Here is a 15,000-nt window from a genome sequence, read left to right on the forward strand (position 1 = left end):
CTAAAAACAAACGGTGTTGTTCTCGTGCAGCCTACCTCTCTCATTCTGCATCAATCCAATTAAATGTGTCCATATTCGTGATGTATTTGAATGCTAAACTATTATGTAAACCAGGATTTGTACTTAACGCGCTTATAAAACATCCTCCTCACATGAGCAAATATGTGTTTGGCTCGAGCTCAGGCTGACGGCACGGATACTATGCAGTACGCACTATTTCATTTGACCAGTGACTGTATTTTATTCTTATAATTAACAGACTGCAACTTTTGCAACGCTGTGTGTGCGTGAGGCGCCGGGGCAATCGAATAGCGGAATAACTCCGTCATTTTTGGTCATACAGATCATTTTTAACTGCAGTGTGTTTACTTTTATTTCTGTCATCTTGGTTTCCTTTCCGTGAACTTTCATACAGCGCCACTCCACACAAAAGTGAACCAAACTCAGCAGCATATGTCACTCAGCCTTTTCGTTTTGAAAATCAGATATATTTCGCGTATTCATCCATTTTATATGCGGACTATGATTTAATAAAAACAGATTTAGTCATTTTTAGCTTAATTTTTGTTGCTTATGCGCTCGTCCGTCATTTTTTCTCTTCTCCGACTCCGCAGCTCTCATCATTAGTTTAGTGTTACTGGCACCAGTCTAGATGTTTCTAGGAGTTACTCGTGCTGTTTCTCCATAACGGGAGTGCGTCCATCTCATAAATGTAGAATCCGTCTCTGCAGTCATCTCAACCATCGAATTCCAGCAACAGGAAGACAAAATATTTTACTTGTGGACTTTTTTAATTCACAAATTAATGTTGAGTTAAAATATGTTGATGTAACTTGCGTTACTGAGATTGTAACGAGTAATATTATTACCCAAATTGTATTAGTAATGCGTTATATTACCGCGTTACAGCAAAAAGTAATAAACTACTGTAACATATTACTTTTGTAATGCGTTACTCCCAACACTGGTGGTGGGCCGTTATCGGCGTTAACGTGCTGCGTTAACGCGAAACTCTTATCGTGCGATAAAAAAAATATCGCCGTTAATCTATTCTCATATTTGGGTTGGGAGCTGGGTCTAAACTACGCAAGCTATGATGACTTTCACCTTGATAGTTTAACGCTAATGTATACCGAATATGGTCACGCGTTTAAGTCTCCTCCACCAAAACACAGACGGGATCGCGTCGTCCTCCATTCATGAAAACCGAATCTACTATAGCGCGAAATGCCACGTAAATTCGTCGTTTTTTGGATTCATAAATCTAATGTTGGTCAGTCACTTAATTCAAATCGCGATATGGACTAGTGTATGTGAAAACTGAAATGCAAAAAGACCGTTTTAATATGAATCTGAAATGTTCCGTTTGCCTAGCTGTATGTATGCATGGCGGAGACAAGCTTTTACTACACTCATACTGAAACACACGTGACGCTCCCGGTAATTTTTGGCTTTTTTTTAATCTCACATGAACAGATAAACTTAATCTCCCAAATTGCTGTGAGTGTCACTTTTAACGTTTCATTTGAGAAAACTAGCATCATATCATACTGTATGACACAGAAACGTCACGGCAACCTGTCAAAATAAAAGTACGGTGTAACATGTAATGGGCTGGGTAGGTGTTGACGTTAAAAAAAAAACACAATCTAATAGGTAGAAAAAATAATTTCATTGTTAGTTAGTTAGTAAACACAAGTACATCTAATTGAACATAATTTATTTTCATCAACAAATGATCATAGAACAGCTTATTGAGCTTTATGTTCCATTCTCAAAGACTTACTTTTAGTCATTATTTGGGTAGCACACATATTCTGAATGCCTTCAGCAGAATTCAAATTAGCCATTTTAATCTAGATTAATCTAGATTAATTCCAAGATTTAATCTAGATTAATCTAGATTAAAAAAATTAATCTATGCCCACCCCTAATATATATATATATATATATATATATATATATATATATATATATATATACACACACACATATACATATACACACAATATATATATATATATATATATATATATATATATATATATATATATATATATATATATATACACACACACATATACATATACACACAATATATATATATATATATATATATATATATATATATATATATACACACAATATATATATATATATATATATATATATACATATATATATATATATATATACACACACATATACATATACACACAATATATATATATATATATATATATATATATATATATATATATATATATATATATACACACACACATACATATACACACACAATATATATATATATATATATATATATATATATATACACACACACACATATACATATACACACAATATATATATATATATATATATATATATATATATATATATATATAATTGATAAAATATTTATATTATTACTTATGAAACATATACAGTCTACCTGTCCGCTAAAACACTAAAACACAATCAGAATAACCACCAAAACCAGTGAAACACTAGCTTGACCAGCTGAGGAGAGCAGTCAGACCTGCATAAAGCAGCTCAGGCTGTTTTCATAATCAGGGTATTTTCCAGCTAAGGTCCTACCAGCCATTTTAGGAGGCAAGCGGAGACAACAAGTGGAGTTATTGTGGATAATTTTGCAAGGAGGAGCATTCATTTTGTGCTTATATCTGTCAAAGATGTGTGCAATTTGGAGTTTCTGGGCTCAGAGTAATTCGGAGCTGAGTAGCGCTCTCAGTGTCTTTGAAGGGATCAGCCGTTTGCTGGAGTGCAGCGTTAAGCCCGACAAATTGCTCTGTTTCCTGCTGAGGAGGCGCATCTCATTTGCTCTAAAGTGGCCTGTGAAATATATCAAGAGTCAAGGTGCAAATCCTCCAGCGCCAGGAGAGACAAGCTCCCGCTCTCACAAAAAGAAGAAAAGACACAGTTGCTGGCGCCTTAAACTCTAAACGCTTCTCATGACAGACGGAATCGTGACTAGCGTTTCTCACTGCATACTGATGACTGATCCACACACAAACACGGCTCTCAGGTCTGTTCGACGGGAAAAAACAACACTGAATGTTAATAACAAGCAGCTAATTATACAATCAAACTGATCAAAAGTGACAGTAAAGACATTTATAGAGGTACAACAGACTTTCTATTCATCTGTGAATCCTGAAAAATAAAATACATCACAATTTCCACAACTGCTCTCGACATTGAAAATACTCAGAAAGGTTTCTTGAGCAGCAAATCAGCAGATTAGAACGATTTCTAATGATGCTGAAAATTCAGCCTTGCATCACATGAATAAATTAGTTTAAAAAAAGTTAGTCAAGACAACTTGAAGTCTAGCCTGAAAGTTTAAAGAAGTTGTACAAGCCTGAAGTTTGAAAAGTTAGATGTTGAAATGTTGAACATCTGTTTCTAGCATGATTACCATGTTTTTAACATGATTAGCCTGTTACTAGCATATTGCTAGCATGATTAGCATGTTGTTAGGATGATTAACAAGTGACTTGCATGTTTCTAGCATGATTAACATGTTACTAGCATGAATAGCATGCTGTTAACATGATTAACAAATGTGACTAGCCTGTTTCTAGCATGATTAGCATGTTATTAGCATAAATAGCAAGTTGTTAACATGATTAGCAAGTTAATAACATATTGCTAACATGATTAGCATGTTGCTAAGATGATTAAAAAGTGACCTGCATGTTTCTAGCATGATTAGCATGTTACTAGCATGAATAGCATGTTGTTAACATGATTAGCAAATGGGGACTAGCCTGTTTCTAGCATGATTAGCATGTTATTAGCATAAATAGCAAGTAACTAGCATGTTGATAACATGATTAGCAAGTTAATAACATTGCTAGCATGATTAGCATGTTGCTTGTTAACATGATTAGCAAATAACTAGCATGTTGTTAACATGATTATCAAATGTGACTAACCTGTTTCTAGCATTAGCATGTTATTAACATAAATAGCAAGTAACTAACATGTTGTTAACATGATTAGCAAGTTAATAGCATATTGCTAGCATGATTAGCATGTTGCTAGGATGATTAACAAGTGACTTGCATGTTTCTAGCATGATTAGCGTGACACTAACATGTTGTTAGCATGATTAGCAAATGACTAGCATGTTGTTAACATGATTAGCAAATGTGACTAACCTGTTTCTAGCATGATTATCATGTTATTAGCATAAATAGCAAGCAACTAGCATGTTGTTAACGTGATTAGCATGATATTAGCATAAATAACAAGTAACTAGCGTGTTGTTAACATGATTAGCAAGTTAATAACATATTGCTAGCATGATTAGCATGTTGCTAGGATGATTAAAAAGTGTCTTGCATGTTTCTAGCATGATTAGCATCTTACTAACATGTTGTTAGCATGATTAGCAAGTGACTAGCATGTTGTTAACATGATTAGCAAACGTGACTAGACTGTTTCTAGCATGATTAGCATGTTATTAGCATAAATAGCAAGTAACTAGCATGTTGTTAACATGATTTACAAGTTAATGCATTTTGCTAGCATGATTAGCATATTATTAGCATGTTACTAACATTATTAGCAAGTGATTCGCATGTTTCTAGCATTATTAGCATGTTACTAACATAACAAATAACCAGCATGTTGCTAACATGATTAGAAAATTAATGTCATTGCTAGCATGTTAGCATGAATAACACATGTGACTAGCCTTTTTCTAGCATGATTAGCATGTTGTTAACACAACAAGTAACTAGCATGTTGCTAGCATGATTAACAAGTTAATAGCACATCATTAGCATGTTTCTAACATGTTATTAGCTTGATTAGCATGTTAATAACATGTGACTAGCCTGTTTCTAACATGATTTGCATGTTGTTAACATGATTAATAAGTAACTAGCATGTTGTTAGCATTATTAACAAGTTTCGAGCATGTGGTTAACATGATTAGCAAATGTGACTAGCTTGTTTCTAGCATGATTAGCATTCTGTTATCATGATTAGCAAGTAACTAGCATGTTGCTAGCATGATTAACAAGTAAATAGCATGAAATTAGCATTTTTCTAACAAGTTTCGAGCATGTTGTTAGCATGATTAGCAAATGTGACTGGCCTGTTTCTAGCATGATTAGCATGCTGTTAACATGATTAACAAGTAACTAGCATGTTGTTAACATGATTAGCAAGTTAATCGCATGTCATTAGCATGTTTCTAACATGTTTCTAGCATGTTGTTAACATGTGCTGTGTCCCAATTCGCACACTTATCCTATGCCCTAAAAGTATGTACTCTTTTTGTGAAGAAAAAGTACATACTTTTGAGTATGTAGCAGAATAGTAGGCAAGCTTTGGGACATACTACTTCGTCTTTAACAGACGCTCTGTTGCTTAGTTACCTGAATCCCGTCACTGTTTAAACTGCCCTGTCAGTTAACATCATCTACATTTCGTTTAATTTTATTTCCTACCATATTAGAGAGAAATGAAGAGGAACTTTTTTCACGAGTCTTTCATGCCGAGAACACTGCTTGTGTTTGCACAATGATGCATTTAAAAGTTAATGACCAAACCTATTATTACAAAAGTTAATAATGTTGCTGCACATGAAATATACCGTGGATTACATTAAATACATATTTTCTATTAGGTTACACATTGATTATCACTTAAACCCCTTTATCTGCCTGTCTGTTGGTCACGCATATCCGCCATGTTTGTAGTTTAACACTTTTTATGCGTGTTTGTAGTTCTAATGGAATCCTCGTTCACCGCGCAATGTGTTGTGGGCAATATTAGCCGTTAGAGTGCGCATTGATCTGCACTTCGAATTCCGAAGTTAAGTAGTAGACCATCCGGGAATTTTTGGAATACTTTTTTAAACATACTACGATTTGGGACATACTAATTCTATTTTCGAATACTATTTAGGACGGACAGTAGGCGAATTGGGACGCAGCAATGATTAGCAAATGTGACTAGCCCGTTTCTAACATGATTAGCAAGTTAATAGCATGTCATTAGCATGTTTCTAACATATTACTAACATGTTGCTAACATGTTTCTAACATGTTGTTAACATGAATAACAAATGTGACTAGCAGGTTTTTAACATGATTAGCATTCTGTTAACATGATTAACAAGTAACTAGCATGTTGCTAGAATGATTAGTAAGTTAACAGCATGTCACTAACCCATTTCTTGCATGTTATTAGCATGTTGCTAAAATGTTGTTAACATGTTTCTAGCATGATTAGCATGTTATTGCATGTTAGCATGATTAGCAAATGATTTGCATGTTTTTAACTGATTAACATGTTACTAGCATTTTGATAACATGATTAGCTAGTAACTAGCATGTTGCTAGCATGATTAACAAGTGACTAACATGTTACTAGCATATTTCTAACATGATTAGCATGTTATTGGCATGTTAGCATGATTAGCAAGTTACTGGCATGTTGCTAGCATGATTAGCAAGTTACTGGCATGTCGCTAGCATGATTAGCAAGTTACTAGCATGTCACTAGCATTTCACTAGCATTTTGCAAACATGATTAGCAAGTTACTAGCATGTTGCTAGCATGTCGCTAGCATGATTAGCAAGTTACTAGCATGTCGATAGCATGATTAGAAAGTTACTAGCATGTCGCTAGCATGATTAGCAAGCTACTGGTATGTCGCTAGCATGATTAGCAAGTTACTAGCATGTTGCTAGGATGTCGCTAGCACGATTAGCAAGTTACTAGCATGTCGCTAGCATGATTAGCAAGTTACTAGCATGTCGCCAGCATGATTAGCAAGTTACTGGCCTGTCGTTAGCATGTCGCTAGCATGATTAGCAAATTACTAGTATGTAGTAACTAGTAGGAATAGATGACATTTTAAAGTATATACAGCCAAACTAATTGGATGAATCAATAAATCTTGAGACACACACAGAACAGATTGCAGAGCATTTCTGCACACAAACATGAAGACAACAAAAGATCTGAAACACAATTAGCATCTATTCTCTGAGTGTCAGAACTAAATAAACCCTCTCACACACTTAAGACCATTTCAATAACGCTTTAACTAGGGCTGAATTCACTGCAGAGCCTGAGGAAGCATAAATCTGTGCTTCTAAATCTGATTAAAATTACACATTGAACAAAGAGAATTATATTAATATTTTTAATGTTAAATGAAAGAAAGAAATGTAAAGAAACTATGAATATTAAGTAGAAAATTATAAAAAATTAAATGCAAAATAAAATGCTAAAATATTTAAAACCACACACTGAAGGAGGAACATTATATTTATAATCCCAAATGTATATTCAATATATAAATAAATTAAACAGCAAATAAATAAATGCTAAAAAAACACTATAAATACAAAATAGAAAATTAAAAAAAAATAATTATATTAAAATTATATTTTAATTATATTTTTTACAAATAGTTTTACATTTATATTAAATATCTAAATAAATCAAATAATTAATACATATAAATAAACTATAAATACGAAATATACAATTATTGAAAATTAATTATACTAAAAATAATATGATAAAATATATAAGATTGCACACTGAAGGAAAATTATTATTTTTTATTTAAAATTCATATTAAATATATAAATTAAATAGTAAACAAAAAATGCTAAAAAAACACTATAAATACCCCAAATAAAATTTATTAATTAATTAATTATTAAAATATTACTATATTAAAAATAAAATGAAAAATTAAAATATAATTTCCAATTTTACATTTATATTAAATATCTAAATAAATGAAATAACAAATACATGTAAAATGACCGACAATTAATTAATAAAAAAATTAAATAAAATATTTAAAATTGCACACTGAAGGAGGAAAATTATACTTATAATTTAGAATTTCTAATGCATCAAGAATACATTTAATAAACTATAAATACTAAATATAACATTAAAAATTAATTATATGAAAAATAAAATTATAAAATATTTAAGATTGCACACTTAATGAGGAAAATTACATTTCCAATTAAAAATTTATATTAAATATAATCATAAATCAAATAAATACATGTAAATAAACTACAAATATTGTATATACAATTATAAAAAAATAATTATAATACAAATAAAATATTAAAGATTAAGGACACTCAAGAAAAAAAATGTATACTTATAATTTTAAATTGATATCAAATATGTAAATGCATCAAAAATAATAAATAAATAAATAAATAAATGAATGCAAATAAACCATAAACACTAAATATAAAATTATTAAAAATTAATTATATTCAAAAAAATAAAATGATAAAACTGCATTATATTTTTTATTTTACATTTATATTAAATATTTAAATAAATGAAATAAATAATAAATAAAAAACTACCAAAAAATTATATTAAAAATATAATGATAACATATTTAAGATTGCACATTGAATGAGAAAAATTGTACTTCCAATTTTACATTTATATTAAATATAAAAATAAATCAAATAAATAATAAATAAATGTAAATACTAAATATCAAAATAAAGTAAATAAATTGTAAATACTAAATATACAATTATTAAAGATTATTCTAAAAATAAAATGCTCAAATATTTAAGATTGCACACTGAAGTAGGAACATTTATACATAAATTTAAATACATATACAAATGCATAAAAAATTATAATAAATGTAAAGAAACAATAAATACTAAATATAAAAAATATTAAAAAATGATTTTCTTAATTTAATCAGGTTTAAAAAACTTATTGAGATTACATGAAGAAAATTATACTTTATCAAATATATAAATGCATCAAAATGATCAAAGAAAATATTATAAAATAATAATAAATAAATGTAAATAAACTATAAATACTAAATATAAAAGTATTAAAAATGAATTATATTAAAAATAAAATGATAAAATATTTCGGATTGCACATTGAATGAGGAAAACTATATTTAGAAATGAAAATATGTGACTTTGGACCACAAAACCAGTCATAAGGGTCCTTTTTTTTTTTTTTTTTTTTTTATTTATACATGATCTGAAAGCTAAATAAATAAGCTTTTCAGTGATGTATGGTTTGTTAGGATGAGACAATATTTGGAAAATCTGGAATCTAAAATAAAAAAAATAAAAAATAAAAATATTGAGAAAATCGCCTTGTCCAAATGAAGTTCTTAGCAATGCATATTACTAATCAAAAACATTTTTAGATATCTAAGTTTTGATATCTTCATGTAACATGATCTTTACTTAATATTCTAAAGATTTTTGGCATAAAAGAAAAATCGATAATTTTGACCCATACAATGTATTTTTGGCTATTGCTACAAATATACCTGTGCTACTTAAGACTGGTTTTGTGGTCTAGGGTCACACATATATTAAATAAATAAATACAAGTAAATAAACTATAAAAACCAAATAAAAATTATAATAAAAATAAAATGCTAAAATATTTAATACTGCACACTGAAAGAGGAATAATTATTATTTTTAAATGTATATTAAATATATACATAAATACAATTAATAAATACATGTAAATAATAAATATACAATGTATTACTAAACAAAATTATTAAACAATTATATATAATTATAAAATATTAAATACTTAAATCTGATTTACATTGCATTCTGAAGAAGGTCAATTATATTTAACTGAATGAATGAATAAACAAACAACAGCCAGTCAGGCCAAAACATAAGCCTAAGGCTGATGATACAAGGGGCAACTTTTTGAGCAATTTTATCGGGCAACTTTTTTTACGTAATGTTGCTTGGACACTTTCCCATTGAGAATGGGTATCACATTTCTATCTGGATAATTTAGATCAGTTGTGGGCCCTGTATCGCACCTGGCTGCCGATTGACGGCACCATTTGCCAAAGTTGCCCGGCAACATTGCTCAAAAAGTTGCCCAGTGTATCATCAGCATAACAATCACCAAAACCAGTTAAACACTAGGTTAACCGATCTGGAGAGTCAGACGATCACAGAGACACACCAGTAAACAACACACTAGTCGCTCAATGTGACGACAACTTCAGCACAGACAAACAGCACTTTCTAAACTCAGTGGTTGCACAGAGAGCGTTCTCCTCCATCTCAGGTGAGGAATCAAAGCCTTACCCCGATGCTATCTTCTTGACGGTACGGTCTCCAATTATGGCCCGTGTCACTGAACATGAGGAGGTAGCGTGTGAGCCAATCAGAGCTGCCGTAGCGGCCCTGGGTGGCGATGGCTGTAATCTCCGTCCGCTGCTCCAGCTTGATTTCCAGCCACTGGTACTTATTAGAGTCCAGCGGAGACCAGCCTCCAGCACCTGTGGGACACAGCACACAAATAAAGGCTTCATACTCCACATTATGGGCTCAATTGCATGGATTGCATCACACGTTATTCATGACAGATCCACCGCTGAGGCATGTGCTTCTTAGGGAGCCAACTGAAATTAAACCCTTATAAGTGGGCAATATGAAAAGCACTACATAGTAGGGTTGGGTCGATAGCCGATGGACATCACGATGCTGAGCCAGCATCGCGATCCTCCGCCCCACCCCTGCAGCAACCCGCTCGCGAAAAACACACACTGAATCACACTATATAGCCAGATGAAATGCATGCTTTCAATTTCCGCATCTTTACTTATTTTATTATTATTATTATGAGGAAATAATAACAAGGAAGTTGTTAGCGATCACAATATAAATTACAGTGAACTCCAAACGAATTACATGAACTAGTGTTTATAATGTTAATACATAATACCAAATCAAGCAAAATATTATTTCTGATATTACACTTTCTCTCTAAACATTCCGCTGCTCATTAAATGCATTTGAAGAGAGTGGGTTAAGCAGTAAGCAGTCAATGAGAGTGATTTTGAACTTAAAGCTGACTGGTCGAAAATATGTTAAGTACCAACACAAATCCTCCAAATACATCTACATAAACCCGCACTTGTTATGTCTCATATGCACGCACGCACTGTCACGATCTAATGCACTTGTTAATGCCGGATCTTTAAAAATCCGGCTCAAATTAAACACTGGTCGAAATGGTAGGCTACAATTAATTAATTCGTTATGAATTAATTATTTAAAAACATATATTTATTAATTATTTCCAATTAAATAAGGAAAATTGTATTTATTATTTAAATATAAAGCAAATAATAAATACACGTAAATAAACTATAAATACAAAATATAAAATTATATTTAATTGTTAATATTTAATAATGCACTCTGGAGAAATATATTGGAATTATATATATATATATATATATATATATATATATAAATTTGTAAGTATATACATACTGTATAAATTTGATGCCTAAACAGGCTGCCTAGGTAGGCAGCTCACTAGACTTTAGCACAAACAATTCTTTCCTAATTTTTCCTTCATGCTGGTGTGAAATTACACTCACTTATCAACACATCTTAATAAGGATAAAGCTGTTTCACGCTAAAATCCTGTTAAAAACCTGCTTGTCGTCGAACAATCACTTTATCAGTCATCATTGTGATCTTTTAATTAGTGAAATTCTCTTTGTACCTTTCAATATCGCATCTAACCCTTTAAACCCTATTAAAACAATAACTCAAAAATAGCTTAAAATCTAACTTTCGTTTCCTAGAGGAATTTCTTTCTTCCATGGAAGATGAATGAAGATGTTTAGCAACATTTGCATTTGCATACAGTCTCAAAAAAGGACAAAAAGTGCTATAAAAATACCGTAACAGGCTCTTCGGCTTACTGCTTTAGTGTTTTTATGCAACTTTTTAATAATTTTTTGCAGTAGCTTTTCAAAACAAGCACTTTTCGAAACCTTGGCACTATGAGGTGACATTCTAAATACTGTGTTGCTTTAGAAAGCGTACAGTAAACACTGCTAAAAGGGATTAGAAGTGAAAAGAGGAGACGATTACATTTTAAAGCATCCGTGTGAAAACAAGCCTGCAAAGAGACTTGAGGATTTAAGAAGAAAAACGAGAGATTCTTAGTGCATTCAGTGAATTATTCATGAGATATATTGTAAATTAAGACCACAAATACATAGTATATGTTGTCTTTTTTATACTGTTACAGCGGAATACAAAGGAATAAAGAAAATAATCCAAAGAAAAAGATGCAGCGGCTGAAAAGAGCTCGTCACAGTACAATACAATAGCAAGCATTACGTATATTCTCCTGACGTCTGAATACAGAAGGGAAATGTACAGCTCATTCAAACTCACGGATAAGGACGATTTGTATGGCAACCTTATGAATTGAAATGATTTCAGACTTTTTGAAGAGACTGCCATCATTTAAAATGCAGTATAAGCTTGTTTGAAAGTCTTCAGAATATCTTCTTTTTTAGAGCCCCATGAAATCTGTTTGATTTTTCCTGAATACCATTTAATTAATTGATTAGTTAATAGTAACCAAAAATCATGTCTTAAGTTTTAAAAGACACATTAGTTACCAAATTCTGTGCTTTGTTTTAATTTTTAATAATAAATTTTAATAATCTAAAAGCATGTGTAATTGAAATAATAAATAGTTATTCATTCATTCACTAATTTTTATTGTATTTTTTCCATTTTAATTTATATATAAATTAAATATATAAATTATATAAAAAATATATATAAATATTTTTTTCTGAACTAATTAAAAATTTTTAGTAATCAAACAGCATTTATAATGAGATAAAAACATGAACATTATATTTATTTACAATTATTTATTTATTTTAATTAATAAGTATGTGTAATTAAATAAATTCATAAAAACATGTATTTATTTAAACTTCAGTTTGTTCTGTTTTCATTTTTTGGGATAAATTTTTTTCCCGTTTTAATTTTTCTGGACTCTGTTTGTAAAATTTGTAAAAATAAAACTTTAAAATTGTATTTCCTAGTGTGTGTGTGTGTGTGTGTGTGTGTATATATATATATATATATATATATATACACACACACACACACACATATACACATACATATATGATGGTTTAGCTTTTATAATTAGTTAAAAACATGAAATTATAGAACTTAACAACAATTAAATAAATTGTAAAAATCAATTTTTAGTGCCATATGAGAATCTTAATTTTATGGACTCCATTTAAATAATCAAAAGCATGTGTAATTAATTGAAATCATAAATATTAATTCATTAATTCATTCCAAATTAAATTTCCATTAAAAAAATTGTTACAAAATTACATTTTTAATTAGTTAAAAAAACATGAAATTATACAATTTAAAAACAATTAATTATTTTTTTTAATACATTAATGGGTAGTCCGATTGGATGTAATCTGATTTTATTTTCTAAGACTCTGTTCTATTTTTACCATTGCATTTTATGTACTCCATTTTCATAATCAAAAAGCATGTGTAAATAATTAAAATCTTATTTATGCATTCATTTATTGTCTTCTATGAAATTTTATTTTTTCAGAAACTATTTCGTGCATTTTATTTTTACTGGTAATCAAAGCCATAAATTATTAATCTAATTGATCATTTAATCAAATCAAGTGCTGTACACTTACTACGTTAAAATATAAATAAAAATGATAAAAATGTTTATGATTATTCCTTAAAAAAAAAACAATGTTTTACGCGTTTTAATATAATAAAAGTAACAATATTTGTATTATTATTAGTGTAATTATTACATACAGTAGACATACACGCTTTTAGAAGAGTAATACATTTTAGTCATAGTTTCTTTCATAGTTTTATTTTGACAGGTTGCTGTGAAGAGCTTTATTTGTGTGTGTACATGATATGACGGTAGTTTTTTCTCAAATAAAACGATCAAATGCTCATAAAGTGACTTTCAGAGCAGTTTTGGGAACTTTATGTATTTATGTCCTTATTTAGTGAGATGACAGATGCTGAAAAGTGTCACGACTGCTCATCTGCGGCATTCATTCACACGCAGAACATGCAGGATTCATATTTAAATTAGGGATGCAACGATACCATTTTTTCAAAACCGATCCGATACCAAAAATACTGAGTATTGGCCGATACCGATACCAGGCCGATATCAGTGGGGGTATTTTACCTTCAAAACTAAAGAATGCATACAATTCACTTTGTCCTTAAGATTTATTTGTTTTAGGTAAAGAAAGAAATAGCAAATCCGCTTGCACATTGTTGGATAAAGGGGGAAAAAGAGATGCATGAGCGCAATCAAATTCATAAATTCATATTAAGATTAATGTTTTAAAAATAATAATTTGAAAACAGAAATATTACCGATATAAATAACTAAACAGATCTGCCAGCAGGTGGCGGCAAGACACTGATTTAATTACTGAATCATTTCATTCATTTGATTCGTTCGAACGGATGGTTCATTCAGAAATAAAGCAAGTGACTCTGTTTGAATGGGAAATTGAATCATTTCACTAGATTCGTTTAAAAACCAACGCACGTTCATTCATAAACGAAACACCGCTGTGTTTGAATGGAGATGCGCAGCGGCTCAGGTGTGACTTGTTTCAGATTACTTTTGATGACGAAACAGCAAAATCAGGCAATAGTGTTATATTCAGACACTGAAAGTCATTTAATAATAACTTATTTATTTAATTGCTGTATTAAACAATATCTCATTTACAAAGTATTTACAAAGGAAGTATTAAAAGCTGTCACTCGGTTCGCAAAGTCCTTGTGTTCTTTTGCGTGATGCTTGCAAATATTACAATTTGCAGTGCTACTAGCTGCTCTATCAAGAGTTAAATATTTCCAGATCAGGGACATGTTTACCGCGCTGAGGTAGACTTTGCATGTAAAAGTTTCCTCTGAACTCGCCTGTCACACTCACGTCACATGTGGTTGTGTAAGCAGCGCAACATATTTTAAATGCATTTTATTTTTAAGGCAATGTTGTAAAATAATTTTGTTCTTGTATGAATTATTATAGTTTTTACAGTAGACTATTATTTCTAGATATTTATTTAATCAAACT

At 30.5% G+C, this 15,000-nt stretch overlaps 1 protein-coding gene across 1 annotated transcript in view; it reads right to left on the minus strand.

Moving 5' to 3' along the window:
- The window catches only part of cntnap3 (contactin associated protein family member 3), a 206,658-nt gene that overhangs the window by 115,722 nt on the left and 75,936 nt on the right, over positions 1–15,000 (minus strand). Inside the window, exons 3-4 of the mRNA XM_073830213.1 lie at positions 10,149–10,342; positions 9,990–9,993 (exon numbers count right to left, since the gene is read on the minus strand). Coding sequence (XP_073686314.1) covers positions 9,990–9,993; positions 10,149–10,342 — 198 coding nt within the window. The remainder of the gene's footprint in view (positions 1–9,989; positions 9,994–10,148; positions 10,343–15,000) is intronic.

The sequence above is a fragment of the Garra rufa genome, chromosome 23 (genome assembly GCF_049309525.1).
Source record: "Garra rufa chromosome 23, GarRuf1.0, whole genome shotgun sequence".
Lineage (NCBI taxonomy): Eukaryota > Metazoa > Chordata > Actinopteri > Cypriniformes > Cyprinidae > Garra > Garra rufa.